We start from the raw sequence: 22,216 nt of genomic DNA on the forward strand, positions 1-22,216 counted from the left end.
CATGTTCCAAAAAGATGATTTATTCACCTCTCTCATGTGAAAATGAAAGCCATCAAAACAATTACTTAACTTGGTCATCTTCAAATGTGTAGGGTAGGCTGGGATTTAGAGCAAAGTTTAAAAAAATTCATATACATACAAACATACAAACAATGGCATGCTCTTTTAATAAAAAATTTCCACTTTATAGTATTACCTTCATTTTTCTTTGCCAGTTTAAAGAAACAAAATTAACACTTTTTCTGCTTTGGTTTGGATACTATGATGTTGAAAATGCTTCCATCAACCCTAACTTTAGCTTAAGCTAGCTAAAGTATTTAGATATAGTAGTATATCCTAAAAACCTGGAGTTGGAAGACCCAGTTCTGTTATTCACTCACTTTACAACATTGAGCAAATCCAGTAAACATTGTCTAAGACCACAAAATTACCTGAAAAATATGCCTTCTTAAAAACAAATGAGTTTAATTGAAATATTACTTTCCTCAAAGATGTCCACGTGCCACAATATATCATTTTTAGCTGTTAATCATTTCCCAAATAGTTTTGAAGTTCTTCCCTTCACTTCCCTTCTGCTTTGAATGAAGAAATGGAAGTTTCTTCATTCAAACAATATTGCAAATTCTCTAGCATTGTATTTTGTTCAACCTTTTCACTGTTTTCCTTGCAAATAAAACAAATAAAATCAAACTAATCTATTTCAGAAGTGTATAGAACAAAAAAAATCATGAATACAAAAACAATTTCTAAACTCTACATTATATAAACATAAGAATACACTGGTTTGCAACTTATTCATGGAATTTATTAATCTCTCTACCCTTTGAATCTTTCACACTGAGTCCCTACTGTCAATTACTCTATTCATCAAAGGTAAATACCAGATCACCTGGTTGTTTAGTTTTGTTGTTCTTCATTTTTCCTTTCTTTCCATTGGCCAAAATAGAAATCAGGAACAAATCTGAATATTCATTTCTGTGGATCTACAAAAAATTACTTTGTTTCTTTCCTGTCTTTCAATATGGGGTCACCCAACACCTTTAACAAAACATCAACAACTAAACATCAACAATCTCCTTTCTTGGTCATTGCCTTAATCTGTTAAAGAATCTATCTAGTATACCAAATTACATACCTAAATTTTAAAAATCAAAGAAAAATTTAATATATGGCGAAATGATGAGGTATTTTCCCCCCCAACCTTTGAGGTAGTTCAATTATGTGATTTGGAAGATCCTGACAGGTTTCCTAGAATACACAAGGAGACATATTTCTTCCTTTTCTACAAATTTGGAGAATCAAAATATTTCTGTGTCAAAATCTGCAAGTTTCTCCAATATAGATTCTAGAAGAAACTGATCATTATTCCCCAAAAGAAAAAAAAATGCTAGAATTCTGAGAACTTACTAACCAGATAAGAAACTGTAGTAAACTCTTGCCAGTGACCCACCCATACCACCTCAAATTTAACCAATTACACACAGGCCTGACTTCCAACTGCTAGCACCTGAATTACTTTGATTGAGGGTTTCTTTTTTATTGTTGCTGGAGACTGCTTTGCCAACCCCACCGGAGTGGCAGAGTAGAAGTACCAGGGAACTGATGCTACCAAGAACACCTACAATCAATAACTGATGGTAACTGGTGTAAAACTATATACCATTGAGACATGTATTTATTTACACTGGCTCCCCAAGTTTCTCCCAGCAATATTAAGTTCCAGATAAGCTTCCACAACAGTAAATTGTTTGATAATACACTCTTCATTGGCTGTTTTATCCATGTCTTATTATTACTTTGTATTTAACATTTCATCTAATTATCTCCAGAACCCTTTAAGGTAGCTCAAAGAAGAGGAATCTGAATCAGAAAGTTAAGAGTAACCTTACTTAGGGTCACAGACCCAAACCATGATTATAACACAATTATTTCCAGAAGCTAAGCTCTTTACTTGTTCATGAAATAAAACATGGAGGGAAATATTCCATTCATACTACAAACATACAAAAAACATAAAATCCCCCTATCATCCATTCTGAAGAAAAATCAACTTTTTTTTAACTTTTAATGCATACTAGCCTCTCAACCAGAAGTTATTTTTAAAGTCTATCAAGTAATGTCATTATGAATTTATCTACTGCTTCCATCTTTGGAGGGAAGTAAAAGGGGCAAATAAAACATATACTTAAAACAAAATAATAATGGTTAATATAAGTGCTATCCAATACACCCCCACCTCCCACCCCCCAACCCCCCCCCAAAAAAAACAAACAGGGAAAGAAAAAGAACAAACAAAAACGCATTCCTACCAGGTAATTTCCTGATTAAAGTGAAGGTTTTTTCTATCAGGAATATAAACCCAAAGAAAAACAGAAGGCAAACAATAATAATATAATCTAAGTTTAGAAGGTTATAAATATAATAGATTTTATTTATCAATTTTTTCAAATTGCAAATGTTATATATTAAAGTCGTAATTTTAAATGTCTATATTGGGCATAGTTTAGTCATTCACTCACTGAACATATTTTCATGCATATTCTATGATAGACATCATCTATTATGGTCAGTTTGGTAAAGAATCAAAGGAAGGAGGGGAAATAACATTAGGTAAAGATAAAGCAACTGCAGAATGAAAGGAAACAACATACAGTCATCTCTTGTTATCCACAGGGGATTAGTTCTAGGACCATCACACCAAAATCCAAGATATTCAAGTCCCCTATATAAAATGGCATAATGTTGACATATAACCTATGCACATGCCCATATATTAAATCATCTCTAGATTATTTATGATGCCTACTATGATGTAAATGCCATGTAAACAGTTGTTAGACTGTACTGTTTAGGGGAAAATGTCATGAAAAAATATCTGTACATGTTCAATATAGATGGAGTTTTTCCCCTAATATTTTCAACCTGTAGTTGGTTGACCCCATGGATATAGAACCCATGAATACAGAGGGTCAACAGTAAACTAGAGAAAGCTACTGCTACCATGCAGTGTTGTTATTAGGGCCATACAGAGAAATTACACTGATCTTCAACTTCAATTTTTGCTAAACAACTACACATACAAACACAGAAATATTTATTCACTCACTCAACCAATACCAAACAACCACTAAACAGAAGAAAAGGCTAAGCAGTGGGTACTCAACAATATAAAAATAGCACATGCTACTGAATTGCTTAAAATTAAGTTGAAATCAACTTTAGTATTTACCACTTAAGACCTTATGATTTTAAGTTGAAAAGTCTTTATATACAGCAAAGATAATGAAAATTCAACTGTTTAGTACTCACTTAGAAAAAAATAAACAATATGATGTTATAAATTAAAAAATGAATTTAGCAACCTGAAATTGGACTGCTTAATTTCTTTTTAAAGAAAACATACACCATTTTTATACTTACATCAAAAGTTAGAAATGATTGAAGTTGTTATCTGCTCTCAAATTCAGTCAACTTCAAAATTAATTAAATGTTGAGAAACAATCTCTCCCACAAGGTATCTATTATTGTTGTAAAAATATTCAAAACAAATAAAATTTCATGTCTCATGTATGGAGAGATATATGAAATAAAGAAATGTTGGAACAGATTTTGAGTAGCAAAAACAAACAACAAAAAGCTAAACAATTATCAAATAAGTGAACTAAAAAATTCAGTTATATGTATTTAATATTATTAGTTAAATAATCTATTAGATCAGATGCTTGATTTTAGAAGTCTATTTGACTTATTAAAATATAGATATGAGCTTTAATAATCAAGTCATCATAATATTAAAAGGTCAATAATTTAAGAGGCTATAAGTTGTTATGAAATTTCTTAGATTCATTATTTTCCTAAAATACATTTCTTAGAGTTCCCAAAACTCCTCAAGTTGATTATGGGGAAAATAAAGTATGAAAAAAAACTTTCCAGATCAGGATTCCAATTTTTTAAAGGTTACTTTACTTCACTTTTCTTCAAAAACAATATAAATGGCACAGTGGACAAGAAAAGTAGAATATGTATTATTTGATATTTTCTATAAAATATTTTTCAATAATTTGGATTTCCCCATTTATGTAAATTATAAATGTCTTAATTATAAATGTCTTGGTGTTCTACCACTAAACTCAAGGAATAAGTCTTTTTTAAAACAAAATGTTGACCAATCAATAATTATATGCTTGGGGTATAAGAACTTAACAAAAAGTATAAATTTGACTTCTACCCTTAATAGGGGCTAAGACTAATGGATATATTTACAAACCATATAGAAAAAAATGTGATTTGATAATAAGACTATATGGCAGATGAGGTGCTATAAGAATAATGAAAGAGAATACTAACAAAAATAGCATCACAGGTCAAAACAGTTTGGGACGATAAAATTTTCTCATTTCTATTTCTATTAAAGGAGATAGACTTGCCTTTAGCTCTTCTCTTTAAATACTTAAATTAACCTATTAAATTTTATTGAACTAAATTCTTTAAATGTATTTTAAATACAAAGTCGGGAAATTAAATTCTTTCAGAATACATGTGCCTAATAATTCTTGTAGCTGTTAAGAATCAATGATATAATGCTGAGAGAGTAGCATGGTATAAGGTAACACACATGGGTTTAAAGTCACACGTATCTGGACAAAATTCTGGCTCTATCAACTTATTTGGATTTTTGGCCATGAGCAAATTACTTAACCATGCTGAATCTATTTCTTCTTAAGTGAAATCAGGATAACAACAATTACCTCCCAAGGTTGTTGAAAGAACTGAGATATTACATATAAGTAACTAGCAAAATGTCAACCAGAAGAATAATCTGTGTTCAATAACTCTACTGGTTCCCACGTTCAAGCAAATTTCCAATATAGTGATATCAGAATACCAAGAGATTGGAATGCTCACTTTGCTTTATGTATTTTTCTCACTATAAAAATTTGCTTTATACTTACTAGTTAAAGAGTGTTTGGTTTCTAATTCTGAGTTACATTCAGTTTTGAGAATGTGAACAAGTGATGGACTTTCTCCATCCAAAATGCCACATATACACACAGCAGTTCACATCAATTTGGTGGCATCAAGAGATTCCCTAAAAGCTAGATTAAAAACTATGTTTTGCCGGGCATGGTAGCACTCACCTGTAATCCCAGCCACTCAGGAGACTGAGGCAGAAGGATCATGTTGGAGGTGAGAGTCAGCAACTTATTGAGGCCCTAAGCAACTTACTGAGACCCTGTCTCAAAAGGTTTAAAAAGGACTGGGAATGTTGCCCAGTGGTTAAGCACCTTTGGGTTCAATCCCCCGGTCCCAAATAATAACAATTATGTTCTATCTGGCTATTTAAATTAAAATTGTCAAATTAAATAATATTCATAATTCAATCCTTCAGTATCTTTGGTCAAATTTCAAGAGCTCAATGCCAACACAAGACTATTGGATAGCACAGACACAGAAAATTTGTTAGAGCTGTTCTGAAATGTTATCATGGTGTTACAATTAAAGCTATTTTTACCTGCATTTAAAAGAAAATCTAGATACCTCTGTTTAAAGTAAAAACCCAGGAGGAAAGATACTGTCAATATTTTTGTCTACAACTTAATCTCTAGTGTCAAGCATATAATAAATATTCAATAGGTATCTTACAGTTGACATTATAGTTTGGTTTTCATTTTCTTAGTCTAGCAAAAACTGAGCTGGTAAAGAACAAAGTGCAAAGCTATGAATACAATGAAAATATAGTTTAAAAGAATAGGTCAATTTACATGTACTCTCAGTTGATATATTCCCAAAGTCAATGAGGGTTCTCTATGTGCAGACCTTTTTTGTTTTAGCTATTTATATTGGCTAGATCACCTAAGCAAAGTTTATACCTTTATTATATTTGAGAATAGAAAGAATGCTTACTGATAACTAATTATATTATTACTAATTATATTATATTATTAATATAACATTATTCTTCCTAGCTAGATGAGTAATTTATTTTTAAATAAATACTCCATACATACAGGTTCTACTTCTGCCAATTCAACCAATCACAAATTGGAAATATAGGGAAAAAAACGCACCTGTATTGAGTATGTAGACTTTTTTCCTCGTCATTATGGCCTGAACAAAGCAGTATAATGACTGTTTATATGGCATTCACAATGTAAATTTACATTATATGTAATCCAGAGATGATTTAAAGTATACAGCAGAATGTGTGTAGGTACAAATACTATATACTATTTTTAAATAGCGGACGTGAGCATTCCTAGAGTGTGGTATCTGCAGAAGGTTCTGAAAACAATCCTCCACAGATCTACCTCATACAATAGCTTAACAAATCAAATATTTTAAAAATTTACCAAAGTTTTATAAATTAAAGATTATGGCATGAAGATTTTAGGAAGCCTATTTCCTTTAAGCATATCTTGAAACCAAGACAATTGCTGTCATATACAGAACAGAAAAAGGTCTAATAATGATTTTGCACTTACACTGCCACATTTTTTCTAATGGTATATTCATCCAAATCGTCATCAGAGCTGCTATCAGTTGCATCAGAATCCAGACCCTCTTCAACATGAGACAACAGCCCTGTAGCAGACAGTGCAAATCTTTGGATTTCTGCAGCTGTACACCGAGCAAAGCCATTTTTTGTATCATCCCACAATTTATTCTCTGCAGTCAACATGTTGACTTCTGGCTTAATTTCAGTGCATTTAGGTAAACTGTTATCTGAAACTGTGGTAGGTTCATGAGAGATATTCATTTTGGGCAGTTGGTGTTTCATAGAAAATTTCATTTGCTCACCATAATGCTTAACAACATGCTTTGCCAGGAGCATCTGCAAATGTTTCTGAGTTCTTCTAGCCTGGTTAAGTAAAATTTTCTGTTTGCTTACACAATGAAGTAAACGAGCATTCACTTCCTCCTCTTTTTCAGCAGCTGAGAAACTAATAGGCACATTTGAGTGGCCAGGTCCAATTTTCTTTTGAGCACAGTGCAATAAACCTTTTTTGATTTCAGCATCGGTAACTTTATCCAGAAGTGCATTCTTTTGGTACCATTTACAGTTTTGCAGTTGTGCTTTATCTATGGTAGTGTCTTTGGCTAGATTTGAATCCAAAATAATTTGTATATCTTTCATGGCCTGGCTTGTGGTATCTGATAGAGGTTCCTTTTTGATGAATTCTTCAGAATGAGAATGGCAGATTTTACTGAGCTGAATGTTGCTGCCATTACACAATATGTTTTTCAGCTTATTACAGTTAGGCTCCCCTGATTTCTTTTGTTTATAATTCTCATTGTATTTATTTAATGCAGAATTAGAACTCATTAGAAGAACTGTCTGATAATGTTTTGAAGGCTGGGGGGAGCCAAAATGTTTTAAATTCACAAAATTAGTGTTAAGAGTAGGTTCAGGAGTCGGAAATCCCAACATCTGAGAGACAGTGTCTCCCTTTAGCTTTTCATCTACAGTTCTTGGACTTTCCATGCATAGCATCTTGTCAGACTCCATGGTACTTGGCAAAGATGAAAAGCAGATACCCTTTGCGGTTGCTTCTCTCAGAGCTGGGGTCATGGCGATCCCTGCAGATAATTACTGGAAACCTAAAATAATGTAAAAAATAAATAATCAAATATCTAGAAAAAAGTTGTAGCTTATACTTTTTCTAAGGGCAACATTTTCTTGATGTTTCTGATTAAAATGTGAATGGAATCAAGCTCCTTTATCTCCCAACTTCCAACATTATTACAAGGATTAAGCAACTACTTACTGTGACTGTGAGTCTATTATCTAAAATTCCATTTAAAGTTGTACACTATCAGGCTAGGGGTATAGTTTGGTAGTAAAGCACTTGTCTAGCATATGTGAGGCCACGTGTCAGCCCACAGTACTGCACTACAAAAAAAAAAAAAAAATGCACCATCACAACATTATCACAGTGTTTAACATGTATTTGTGGGTGTAATTACATTTCAGAATTCAATTTTTTGACAAGGTCTAGTAAGAGTCAAAGAAAAAAATTCCAACTTGGAATCTTATCATACTTGAAAATATGATTCGGTCCCAAATTTTTGACAAAAAGTATTAATTATGTGTCTTTATGAAATATAATAAATAGCTCTAAACCTCCATTTCTGAGTTTAGTCTTCACAACATAAACAGTAAAAATGACAATTAAAATGTACTAAATTATCTGTTCACAAGAAGACCTAAGTGAACCAAACTACAAATAAAAGCATATAAATTCAGAGCTATTGAAAATAATGTGAAAAAACGTGGAAATAAAAAAATAATGTAGTGAGAACTCATGTAATCTGAAAAATCTAAACTTTTTCCTGAAAATGTATGTAATATTTTTTCCAATTTCACAAATAAATATTCATCAGTTATCATTGTAGAAGGCATTATTCTTGCCTGGAAAATACTGGAGATTGTGCCAGATGACCACAAATGATTAATCCTATAATTAAGTAACTTTCACTGGATTTCATCAAAAGGAAAAGTTGAGACTGTTTTCTGATTCAAAGAAAAAGGTGACATAGTACCATTAAAAATTATGAAGGCTATTATGTTATCAGCAATTATAAGTTTTAATTTAAGTTTTTAAAGATAGCTAAATGCTTTGGAACTATGATACTCCAAAATTTTTATTTCAACACATGGGATAATTGATTGCTACACTCTCATATTGTGTGTCTCTAGATACTAGCTGTAACTATATTTCATTTTTATTGTTTTATAAAAACTATCACAAATGACCAAGAAAGAAAAAAAAAAGCACAAAAATTTGTTTTAAAAAAGAAAGAAACATCACAAACAAGGTCAAAAGCAGCAAATAATAGACTAAAGGAAGATATCTACAACATACACAATAGACTACAAAAAAGAACTACAAATGGATAAAGGATACGGCAAGAAAGCACTTCACAGATGATGATATTCAAATAGTCATTAAACATTTATTCAATTACAAAAGTAATGTGGGAAATGTAGATTAACAAAGCAAGTGCTCCTATTATCCAACCACCTAACAAAAATGTTTGAATCTGAAAAATACCATTTAGGAAAAACTAAAAATAAGAAATAGAAAAAAGATACATGGATAAATTGTTAAGAAACACAGCTGGCAGCAAAAAGAGAAGGGAAAGAATTGCAAGATAAAATTAAGTGTGGATAAGTCCCATTTATGGTACAAAACTAGAATAAAATACATATTTTCAGATGGGGTTGTAGTTCCATGGTAGAACACTTGCCTAGCATACCTAAGGTGCTGGGTTGGGTTCAATCATCAGCAGCACATAAAAGTAAATAAATATATTGTGTCCATCTACAACAAAAATATTTTTAAAAATACATATATATTGGCGTGTGTGTGTGTGTGTGTGTGTGTGTGTGTGTGTATGTATACATTCTCTAGGGCTTCACTGGTATGATAGGCAGCTGCCAAAATGACCCTAATTCCCAACTTCTGACATTCATGTCCTGTGTGATCCTTTCTAATATGGACTAGATTTAGTGACTCACTTTTTTGTTTTTTTTTTTTTTTTCATTTTATTTGTTCTAATTAGTTGTACATTACAAAAGAATGCATTTTATACAATTTTAATAGATCATACATTAATAAAGTGTCATCTCTCAATTTTCTGATAATACGTTTTGCAGGATCATGTTGGTCATGCAGTCATACATGTACATGTGACTAACTACTAATGAGTGAATACAATGGTAATGATAGGATGTGACTTCAGGGATTAGGATACAAAGAAACTGTGGCTTCCTTCTTGTTACCTTCTCTTACTCAGGAAAGCTAGCTGCCATGCTGTGAGCTGAAAGGCACACATGACACAGAAATGATGTCTCTGGCCAACAGCCAAGTGAGAAGCAGATCCTTCCCCAGTCAAGCCCTGAGATGACTGCAACCTAGTCAGAAAGACTGAGCCAGAGGCACCCAGCTAAGTCACACTAGATTCCCAACTCCCAGAAACTTGAAATAAATGTTTTAAGCTACTAAATTGAGATATTTTGTTACACAGCAATAGATAACTAATTCCCTTGATTATGAATGCTTTTAGGTTCTAGACTCTGAAAGGCCCATCCATATCACAATCCCAATTCTAGAACTGCCATGAAATCCTTCTAAACCCCATTCCTGAGTGTATCCTATTAAAAAAAAAAAAAAAAAATCCTAGTCTGTAATGTCTCTATAATTTGCAATCAAAAGAAATAGGAAATAGGTTATCTCCTTCATGTATTAAGCATGAAATGTAAGTGGATTTATTCCAATTATTTAGATACACAATCATTGTATGTAATGTTTCCCAACTGAATATTCTAAATACCACTTCTGATTACCTTCATATCACATAAACGACTATAGTTTCAATAACATAAGCTCTAAAAAGGCTTAGAGTTTTACTATTTTAAGAACTACTGTGTCTCCAATATAAATAAACATCTGACGTATATCAGGTACTCAATAAATGTCTGGTGAGTAAATGAGTATTTGCCACGGTACTTAGAACAAAATCCAAAGTTATGCTTACCATGGGCTACAAAAGTTTTACATTTTTAGGTTTTTAACTACTTCATCTCTACAATTCTCTCCACGGATTACTAAACAAAACTCCAGAAACATTGGCCTTTGTGCTAATCTTGAAATACAGCTTTCTGACTCAGTGACTGTGCTTGCTACCCTCTCAGCCTGGAATAATTTTCTACAAATAAGATGGCTGGCTCCCTCACTTCATTTATATTTCTGCTCTAAGGTCACCTCATCAAGTTTTTTCCTGATCAATATATTTAAAATAGCTTGAACCCCTCCCTTCATGATTCTCCATTCCCTTCTAGTACTTTATAGTTCTTCATAGCACTATCACTACCTTACACTGTATTATATTCTACAAAGGATACAATTCAAGGACAAGTTTTGTTCAACATTTTAGAGTAAAGCCTGGTGCACAGTAATTCATGAATTTGTTGACTGAATTAATAAACCAGTGGGTCATGATTTTAAATGTTTCAGGATTTACCAATTTTAATTACTATTTTAAAATAAATGAATAAATACAGCAATATATAAAAAGGATAATATCTCACAACCAAGTACAGCTTATTTCATGAATGTGAGACAGGTTTAATTTTTTTTAAAAAATCACTGAAATTCACTTTATTAAAATTTTTAAAAAATACATGATCCAAATAGATGCAGAAAACACATTTGACAAAATTCAGTACCCACTCATTGGTGGGAAAAAAAAACCTTATTCAATCAGGAAGAGAGAAATTCCTTAACCCAATAAGAAGCATCTATAAAGAGCTGAAGATACAGCTCAGTGGTAGAGTATTTGGCTAGTATACACAGGCCTTGGGTACAAAACCAAGAACCACAAAAAAAAGTACACAAAAGTCTATAGTTCAGATCAAAATTAAACAGTGAAAGAATGAATTATTTTGCCCTAAGATTGGGAATGTAGCAAAATGTATGTTCTCAAAATTCATATCAAAGTTATAATACAGGTCCTAGTAAGGGCAATAGGGCAAGAAGAGAAATAGAAGACATCCAGATTAGAAAATAAGTAAAATAGTCTCTACTCGCAGATGACATGAATTTCTATTTAGAAAATCATAAGGACAAAAAAAAAAAGAAGGCTCCTAGAACTAATGAACTTTAATAAGGTAACAAATAGATACCAGATCAACATACAAAATCATTTATATTTCTATGCACTAAAAATAAGAAACTAGAAATACAAACTTTAAAAACAAATAATTCCAGTATCTCCAAAAACAGTAATAATCCTAATACCTCAAAAACCACTTATGTAGGGGTGGGGATGTAGCTCAGTGGTAGAGCTTAGGATGCCTAGGTTCAATCACCACCACCAACAAAACAAAACAAAAAATATTTAGGCAGAAATCTAACAAAATGTGTGAATGATCTACATACTGAAAAATTCAAAACACCAATGAAAAATATCACAGTGACCTAAAGAAATAACATACTGTATCCATGGATTAGTTTTTTAATATTGTTAGGGTGTTAATTCTCTACAAACTAATATATGAAATTAAACAATCTCAAATTTTGGCAGAATTTTCTGCTGATATCCATAAGTTACTTAAAAGATTAATATGGAAAGTCAAAGGAAACAGAATAGCCAAAACAATTCTGAAAAAGTACAAAATTGAAGGATTCACACTATCTAACAATTTACAATAAAGGACATTATTTCACTAGCCAAAGGTCACATATACATATGGTTAAGTGATTTTTATTTATTTTTTTATAATGCAGTGTAGAAAGATTTGTCTTTTTAACAAATGGTTCTGGAATCTACACATCCATATACAAAATAAAATGAAATAAACCTTAACACATACTTTATACCTCATATGATAATCATCAGATCCATCAGAATGAATCATGAGCCTGTATGTAAAACCCCAAACTATAAAACTTCTAGGAAAAAAAAAAAAAAAAGAAAATGTTTGTAACCCTGAATTAGGCAAAAAATTGATAATTTGGACTTCCTCAAAATTAAAATAAATAGTAAATAAATAAACTTTTTTTGAATTATTTCAGAACAGAAGTTTGGAACCTTTGGCATATATGTTCAGAAGGTATATATATATATATATATATATATATATATATGTTCAGGAGTAGTGGAAATTAGATGTGTATACTACTGAAAATTACTGAGTATATGATTCAGATAAACTGAATAATGGTTTTGACTACTACGCAGTTTTAAATTGCATTTATTCTTAACTGAATGATTTCGTTTATACACATAATGGACAACTGGTAAGAGAATATATAAGGAATACTAATTGGAAAAGCATAAAATAGTGAATAATTCTGTAAATTCACCTCAAATGATATCCATTATTTTCATAAGCTATATTCCATATGATCACAGCACTGAAATGTGCCTCCAGTATTTCAGAAGCCAACTTTTTAAAAGACAGTGAAAATAACTAGCTACAAATAAAGCCATCTGGTTTTCATTTGGAGTGTAAGAACTATCCATACCACAACATATTATTTATAGAGAAGTGCTTATGAATGACAGCTGAAAAACTATTTCATCTTTTAAAAATAAAACAAAATAAAATGCACAAATTACGGAGATAAGTCAGTTGATTTTTTAAAAGAAGTGAGAAAAGACCAACATTAAATCATAATATTTAAATAACTTTATCTATTGTTGGTAGAAGCTAGATTTTAATCTCCATTTGCTATACATTCAACCTAAAATCATGTATCAATTCAGTTAATACATATTTTTGAGTAACATATCACAGGCATTATCCTAGGTACTAGAACAATAGCAGTGAATGTGACAAATAAGGTTTCTACCCTCACAGGCCTTAACATTCAAGCAAATGGCAGCTATAGAATGAGTAAATAAGAAAATATCAAGTAAATAGGGTTTCCTAAGTGGTTTATGAAAATTAAAAGTACAGAGCATGATTACTTTGGGGTAGGGGTAAATTTACATTTGTAGAAGCCTCTCTCTGATTAACATCTTCTCTAAACCCAAAATGACAGTAACAAGGTAACAAGAATTTGGGTATGTGCATTTCAAGTGAAAAAAATAACTGAAAGCTTTAAGGGAGGAATAAACTTGATGTGCGAACACAGCAAATATGTCTAGAACATAAGGAATCAGAGAGAAAAATAGGAAATAACAGCAGAGAGAGAAAAGGTGGAACAACAAACAATTTATGTAAGTCAAAGAAAAGCCACTAGAGATTTAGATGAGGGAACTTGATGTAATTGACTTTCTAAAAAATTACTCTGGATGTTCTGTAAAGAAAAAAAAAATTGTAATGGAGCAAGATTGGAAGCAGAGGGACCAGTCAGGCAGGTATTGAAGTAGTACAAACTAGAGATGGTACTAGTGGCTTGGACTAGTGAGGGAATAGTTCAAATAAATAGAAATGAGTGAAATTGGAACATATTTTAAGGTAGAATCAACAAAATTTTTGATGGTCAAAAGGCAATTCTAAAAGAGCTTTCTGAGAAGATTTGTGATCTTTATTAATATTGTTTCTAATTATGCACATAATTGTATGCTGATGCACTGAGATCCTGGCTAAATCTAAGCATGTGTAGCTACTAAAATGCTATACTCTGGCTTGTGTAATCTTTTGGGGGAGGGTGGGAGTACTGGAGTTGAACCCAAGTTAATTCTACCACTGAGCTACATCCATAGCCATTGTTATTTTGAGATAAGGTCACACTAAGTTGCCCAGACTAGTCTTGAATTTATAGTCCTCCAGCTTTAGATCCCTCTGCGTGTGCCATGGTGCTTGGTACCACCGTCATCTTTGATGACTATTTATTTCATGTACACCCAAGAAATTCAGGTACAGTAAGTCCCTTTTCTAAAGGAGATAGTCAAATAACAAGAGGACTTCAACGAACCTAAAAGAGAGAAAACTGGAAAAATTGAACTTTTACTGGTCACAACATACATAAAAATTTTGGTCACAACTAAAGTATCAAGCTAACAGTCTTAAGTTAAACTGCAAGGTAAACTATAATCAGTAATCTTTCAAAAAAGTTACTAGAAAACCTTGATTATCTGTCAACAGGTAACAGTATTTGATAATCCATAAACCAATTACATTTTTAGATATGAATTTCACTATTATGATTTTACAACATAATTTTCAACTTACATTTCAGTTCAAATTTTTAAAAAATCCTTAGCACCTTAGCAGTCCAGAAATTTTATGGGTAGAAAAAAAAAATCTATCATAAAACCATTACAGATAATACATCAAGTAATAAATAATCCTTCAGGAGACAACCCAAATTTCAGTATGTTCTCAACCCAGATCTAAATTTCTTAAAAGTCTCATAAAAAATACCAACTGGAAAGAGAATTTCAGTAAGACAGATTAAAGTATGTAATTTTACTTAATAAAAATATTTTATACTACAAAGAATCAAAACATTTTTCTTTCTTTTTGGTTATATTGAATTTTGTTAGTATAATCAAATTAATCCAGTAGGAACAATGAGCAGAATTATATTGTTAAGTCTATACCATGAATTCTAGTTATTAGTCTACAATTTCATTCAAACACCATTCACTCTGAATTAAGGAAGGAATTAATGGTTCTGAAACTGTATTACTAAAAATTAAAGGCTTTGCCCTTGTCTCTAGAATGTTTCCATCATTATACAGTGGTTTAATCTGTATTTTTAAGATTCATAAATCACTCATATTTATGAGCTTAGCATTAATTATACACAATTTAATCCCCTGGGCATCATGAATAGTAAAAAGCTATCATTTCTCAAAACCAGTAATGTACATGGTAAGATAATTAACAAAATAACAATAATTGAGTTGGCTCAGACACTTAGTAATCAAGTCTTGACCAGTTAACATATAGGTCACATATTTCAAATAATTTTTGAAGTATTTTTTAAAGAAAAATTTTAAAATTTGCTAATATCGTCCTTCTACCTTCAGAGTTAAAACTGATAATAAAGTAAGAATCACTCTTCCCACTAAGAATTAATATTAAAGATTAAAGGCCAAATTTGATTTGCCACCCCCTAAAATACTGCTCCAAATTTTTATTATGATTTATGTTCTAGAATGCATACATAGTCCATGGAAAATATCCTATCCAAATCTACCCCTGAACATTAAATTTACCCTTTTCGTTGTAATCTTGATAAATCTATTACATTTCCATGTAGAGCAGCAAAACTAGAACTAAAAAAATCAAACAGAAAGCACATTCACCTGTAAGCTAAAAAAATCAAAATGACCACGAGCAGCATTTTGACAAAGGGGAGAACCCTGGAGTAGAGTCGCATGCTAAATTATTTTCACACTTAGGACTTAAATCTTTCAAATAGTTGAACCATGATAATAACAATAAGAAAAGGATGAGGAAAAAGACAAATCTTTTTAGCAAAATATGAATGTACTTTTTAAACTAAAATATAAGGGAACTCAAATTTTCTAACATTATATAAAAAGGAAAAATTCAATTAACAAAAGGAGAATGAGTTCACACTGGTACAGTTTTATTCCTCAATATTTCTTTGTGCCTTATAAGGGGAATTCTCAATTTATAGTAGAAAACACTGCAGTAATTGGCATGACTAGGGTACAGTGAGCTTAGTACTTTGTATTCAATTATGTTTATAAGCAAGAACTTCTTCCACTTTGAAAACTATGCCTAAAAAGGAATTCTCTTTGAAGACTAAAGGAATTTAATTAAAGATAAAGCCACTTGGGTGGCCACATAACACATCAAACAGATCATACGTCAAGCAGAATTATTACCATTCAGTTACAAGTGCATGACTCATAGGAATATAAATGAAGTGTACTTTTCTGTATACATCAATTTAGTTGCAGAAATTTACATTTAAAAGTACACTATCACATTTGCTTAGTTAATACTTTTTGGCTTCAATTTAACTTCATGTGGCAAACTGATTAATAACCTACTACCAAATACATTATTTTAATTATTAAAAATAACATATTTGAGAATTCTTTAACTTTTAGGGCTGGAAAAAGTCTCAATATTACAAATAAACAAAAAGCTCATAAACAACTTCAATTTTACCAAAGTTTAAATACTATAAATGAATGAATTTCCACATCCACAGAGAAATGTTTCTATGAACCTAAAAAGAAGATCAAATATTAAAAACCTCCATTATAAATTATCTTTGATTTTTATTACAGGTTGTCTATGGACAGGCATATTATCACTTTTACTAATATTTTTGGGTATTTATTTATCCTACATGGTTAAAGTATAAGGAGCATAGTTCACTAAACATCCACTAAGGATGACATTTTAAAGAAAAACAGTAGAAATCTTTTGGAAATGACATACCTTCCTTACCTTTCTAAATTTTACTTCCTAAAAGTAATGTAGGATTGAATTTATGACACAGGATCATTATTAAGTACAATATTCTATTATAGTACTGTAAAGCAATAATAACCGTAGGGACAGAGATAAAAACGATATGCTTTAAAGTCAATAACTGCTTGCTAATTTCCCACTGTCACTTGTGTTGCAGCTCCATTCCTTGCTGTTTAGAACTTGATGAACCCAATCAATAAATAATCCTAAATATAAGTCCAAACCTGAAGAACACAGCTTCTTGCCTCCTTCAACTACCATCTGATACAATATAGAAAAATTTAAGGGACATGAACAAGAAATAACTGAATGAATACATGAGAGATCATGAAAACAAGAACTAGACATTATGTATAAGATTTTTGAGGTAGACTAAGAGCAGTAAAGGATGCAATATGCAGTAAGAGGTGGACTGTCAAGAATAATCTGAATAACAAAACAGGGAACTTTAGACACTAGGCATCCTTTTTTGTCAAACAGAAGGCTACAATAAACTAGAATGCTCAAGAGTGAAATCTTTAATTCCATAGAAGATAGATAAATGAGTAAATGACGTGAAACAGTCCAAGTTAGGTTAAATGGCAGCAAAACTGGATGAAGTGCTTGAATCAGCAGTTGGACAAAGAGAAGTTGTTGGATCTTTTAATAGGTAACTGTGGTAAGAAGAGTGAGGCCCCACCTGAAGGAACAAGAACTCAATGAAACAGTCAAATACTATATTACTAACAATGTACTCTTAAATTGAGTAAGACAAAAAGCAAACAAACAACTTCCTGACCTTTCATACATTAAAGGTAAATATTAATAGCCAATTTGGTATATATTGTGTATCCATGGTGATTTGCAGCATGCCCAATATGAAACACCTTTCTTTCTTAAGCATCTTATAAGTTCTGAAATAAAATACCCCACTGACATAAGTGAAAAAAGAAAACAAGATTTGAAGGCAAATTAAAGAAAGGTTTTTTCCTTTTAAAGCTAATACTGTATGATGAACAAAGATGTAATAAGAGACATACTCATCATACCACTAGGAGTGTAAATCAATACAACATTCTGGAAAGTAATTTGGTGAGGTTACAAGAGTATTAAAAACAAGAACAAGAACAACAACAACAAAAACCAGACTCTGACTCAGTAATGCCCTTCTACAAAACTAGGGAGGAAATTTTCAAAGATTTATGTAAAAGTCTGTTCTTTGTAGTGTAATTTATACTAGCAAAACATCCCAAACATCTGCAGAGGGAGAACTTAAAATATGATAGTTACAAGATGAGATGTTAAGCAAATACTAAAATATTTTTTCAAAGAATATTAAATGACATGGGAATGTTTCTGAGCTAAAATTAAGAAAACACTGTATGATCCCTGTTTCAGGAAAAGTACATATATAAGCTTAAAAGAATTTAGAGAAAAATACAAACTTTTTTCTTATTTGTTCTTTTCTCTAGCTTCCAAATCATTTTTACAATAAGATTCAATAAAATAATTGTTTAAAAAAGAACTATCACCAAATTAAAATGTATATGTCAATATGAGAGAATTAGCCAGGATTAAGAATTTCACATTTAAAACACAAAACAGAAACTCCAGAAAGGCTGGGTTAGTAATGACAGTCTATGCAGATTAAACCAAGAGGAAATGGTGGCAGACCCTGACACTGATCTGAGTTAAGAGGAAAGGGAGGAAGGAATCGAAGTTATAACACATTTTCTTAAAAAAGTGAAGTTTAACCTATTTCATAATTTATTGTTTACATTCTTCCAAATATTGGCTTTTAAAAAGCTGGCTGAAGGATGGTGGAATGAGACAGACATCATTACCCTATGTACATGTATGATTACACGAATGGTGTGAATCTACACCGTGTACAACCATAGAAACGAAAAGTTGTACCCCATTTGTGCACAATTGAGTCAAAACACGGTCTGTAAAAATTTTTAAAAATTAAAAATTAAAAAAGTTGGCTGTTCAAAAAACTAATTTTTGTTACAAAGCCATTATTACTTGAAAATTTCAGTATCTGTAGTGTTAGTAAAGATTACAAAAACTACACAAGGCGTTTGATTTTCTCAACAATCTCTTAGGACAGCGACCATATTATGAAAAGATTTACAAGAGGAAACAGATTTGGAGATGAGAAAGGTTGTGACTTGCCCAAGGAAATGGCTAGCTAAGAAGAGGAAAGGGTAAAAACTACTCACTGCTACACCTCTTTCTCAATCTGCATTCCATAATACCAGGTTTTTCTCCAATTATGAATTATTATTAAGGCTGCTCTTTCCTAGTCAAAACACGCCGTGTATGCAGTATTCAAAAACATAACTTCACTTAGGTTTGTTCCTAACAAATCTGTCCCACCCAGTCAGTATTTTTAAAAGAATTTGTTTTCTACTGACCCAAACTTAGCAAGAAGTTTTAAGCAAAGGTTAAAGAAAGACGAAGGACGTATCTCGAAAGCACATGACTGTTCCTTAAGTTTGGGGAATCAAAACAAAATATGCTTCCCACAGTTGGGGGTGGGGGCATCTCCCCGCACTCCCGATCCGAAGGGCAGAGCAGGCAGGGAACGAGAGAAACACTAATTCTCTCGTAGTAACATCTATCCAGTGCCTGCTCTCTGGGCAGTAAAGCCGGCCTCTTCCTTTCCTGTGGTTTCTGAAACGATCAAAACATAAAGCCCTGTACTTCTTGCTACAAACACCACACAATTTTTTCTGCAAGACCGTTCCCTCAACACACCCAGTGACACAAACTCGGAAACACCGTCCCTCGATAACCTGTAGATTGCGCTCCATCCCAAATAATCCTAAAGGTCAAATCAACGTATGCCTAAAGTAGGAAACTAAATAAAAGTCACTTCTAATACACGCAGCTATGCCTCTCAGCAACCCCAAACCAGAGATCACCACGCCCGCACCGGGTAAGGCGCGGCCGCCGAGTGAAGAGGCGGGACAAGGAGACCACGTGTTCTTCCTTGTGCGCACGCGCCAGCCAAAACAAAAGGGAGGCCTGTCAAGCCCCTCCCCTCCCCCACGTGACCCACGTCTAGGCCCGCCCCTACCCCTCCCTCCCTCCCCTCAGCTCCTGCCAAGGCTGTTAGGTTTAGCCGTTTAAATTTGGCTGCGGTCCGACCCCTGTCCTAGAGCACGATCTTGTGCCGGGGCCCAGAGTCCAACAGCCCAGAGGATTCGGGGGACGAGGGGCTGCCGATCGGTGGCCCAGCCCGCGAGTCCACCCAGCGGTCTTCTCCGCTCTCCCCTCCCCGCGCTGCCGTCGTCCCCAGCCGAGGAGACCCACCCCCCTCAGCCCGCCGCTCAGACGCCGGCCACTCGCCTGCTGGGGCGCCCTGGCTTCCCTCTGCCGCCGCACCTTCGGTCCGGCCGTGGTGGGGGCTGCCGAGGTGATCTCTAGCTGCCCGCCCGCCTCCCCCCCACCCAGGGCGCCGCTGACTCGTCTCCAGAGCGCGCCCCACTCCCGCCCCGGCCGCCGCCGCCGCCGCGGTTTAACAGTCCGCCTGCTGCCCGCAGCTCCGGGCGGCTCGGGGGACGGAACCCTGCAGCGGTGGGGGGGGGCGGAGCCCGGTGCCGGCCAATGGCAGCGGGGGAGGGGCAGCGCCATGCAAATGAGAGCGGGCGGCGGGGAAACCCCTGCAGCGGGCGGGGCCTGCAGAAGCTGCTCCGAGCGTTCTGGAAGTGGCCGGAGTGCGACTGCCGAACTCTGCTGCAGGGGCGCCGAAGCGCCGCTGGTCTCTCGGGGCGTGCTCCTCGCGGCTCCTGCTTCCTCCTCCTTCCCTTTGCCAGCCCGGAAAAACAACAACAAAAATACGGCCGGGAGACTTCCCGCCTCTGCACTGCTATTTCTGTACCTCCGTGACAGGAAAAACAAAGCACTGGGAAAGTCAGGCTGCTTCACGTCCTGCCGCCCGCGCCGGGGCCGCCACGGCTCCTGGCGCCGCGGTCTCCCCCGCTGCCGCTCCAGGAGCAAGTTGTAACGGAGCTTTCGCCCTGCTGTCAAGTCTGCACGTCTCCCTGCATCTGCCTGGGTTTGGGACCAATTGCCCAAATCCAGTCTTAATTTGGTACTACCGCTTAGACCCCTGAAATCTATGACCAGTGGGCTTTGGATTTAGCTGTATCAGATTTTGAATTTTTTAGAAATCAGGAACCGCCAGAGCACGCTTTTTTTTTTTTTTTTCCTACAAAACTGGAGTTAGAGTTAAGTCCGCTCTGCAGTAGCGCAGTCAGATAAATAAACGGCGTTTTATATGAAGATAGTTGGCCAGAGACGCACCAAAACATCTCTAGGAGTCTTGCACCTGGCTCAGCGCTCTTCTCACCACTGCGCTACACCCGGGCATTTGCCCAGCCACGCACTTTTTTCCTTCTTGAAACTCTATAGCTGTTTGGACGATGGATTCCAGGCTTTCCTAAGCACATTATTTTACTGGAATGATTTAGGGGGTCGAGGGAACTCGAATTTTAGATCCAGAATGACAATTGCCGCTATTTTGACCTTATTAATTGGATCAGAGTAATTAAGGGTTGAAGTTGAGTCAAGGAATTAGTTGTAACAAAGGCAACCCCTAAAACATTACTAGAGTTGCAAGACAGACTGCGCGCTCCTAATCTTTCTAGTACGTTGTGATATTAATGAAAAATTGTTTTGACAAGCTGCATTTAATGAAGAGAATACTTTTGAAAAGTTACTCAAAACAATTGTACCTTATGGGGCAAGGGAAGCTTCAGGAAAATGATTTACCCTCATTGGATTAAAAGTTATGAACTAATGGTGTGCTGTGAAAAACATACACAAATATATGCGGGGTACTTGCCGTCTTTAAAGGACTACCTTAGTCCCTAGGGACTGAAATGCAAAAATGTGCGTAATAGCAGAGAAGTCAAGCATGTGTTAGAATGGTTCAAAGAAAGATTTTGGATTTGAGTTGGGGTTAAAGGTTTCAGGCACAAATGCAAGGAAGGCATCAATAGTCCTGGAGATAGTATCCTTGAGTAGCTTGAATGAACCACGTTATTGGAGTAGAAAAGAACACTGACAACTAGATTAGTTCAATTTTTTTATTTTTAGTTGTAGATGGACACAATACCTTTATTTATTTTTATGTGGTGCTGAATATCGAACCCAGTGCCTCACACTTGCAAGGTAAGCACTCCACCACTGAGCTACAACCCCAGCATTAGATCGGTTTAATCTTGAAAGAAAGGAATTCGGATTTTAACCTTTGGGAATTGTAGAACTCCAAAATCATTTGATGGTACAATTTTCTCCTGTGAAATAATT

The 22,216-nt window shown here is 34.3% G+C and overlaps 1 protein-coding gene across 5 annotated transcripts in view; it reads right to left on the reverse strand.

The window, feature by feature from the left end:
• The window catches only part of KANSL1L (KAT8 regulatory NSL complex subunit 1 like), a 130,004-nt gene extending 109,622 nt beyond the window's left edge, over positions 1–20,382 (reverse strand). For 2 of the 5 annotated variants that reach the window (XM_079134628.1, XM_079134624.1), the window contains exons 1-2: positions 20,252–20,382; positions 6,483–7,599 (exon numbers count right to left, since the gene is read on the reverse strand). In XM_079134628.1, the coding sequence (XP_078990754.1) occupies positions 6,483–7,570 (1,088 nt within the window). In that variant the 5' untranslated portion in view covers positions 7,571–7,599; positions 20,252–20,382. The other 3 variants (XM_079134626.1, XM_079134627.1, XM_079134625.1) reach the window with 3 other exon arrangements.
• Positions 20,383–22,216: the final 1,834 nt, after the last annotated feature.

Source organism: Sciurus vulgaris (genome assembly GCF_902686455.1).
Source record: "Sciurus vulgaris genome assembly, chromosome: 3".
NCBI classification, from domain to species: Eukaryota; Metazoa; Chordata; class Mammalia; order Rodentia; family Sciuridae; genus Sciurus; species Sciurus vulgaris.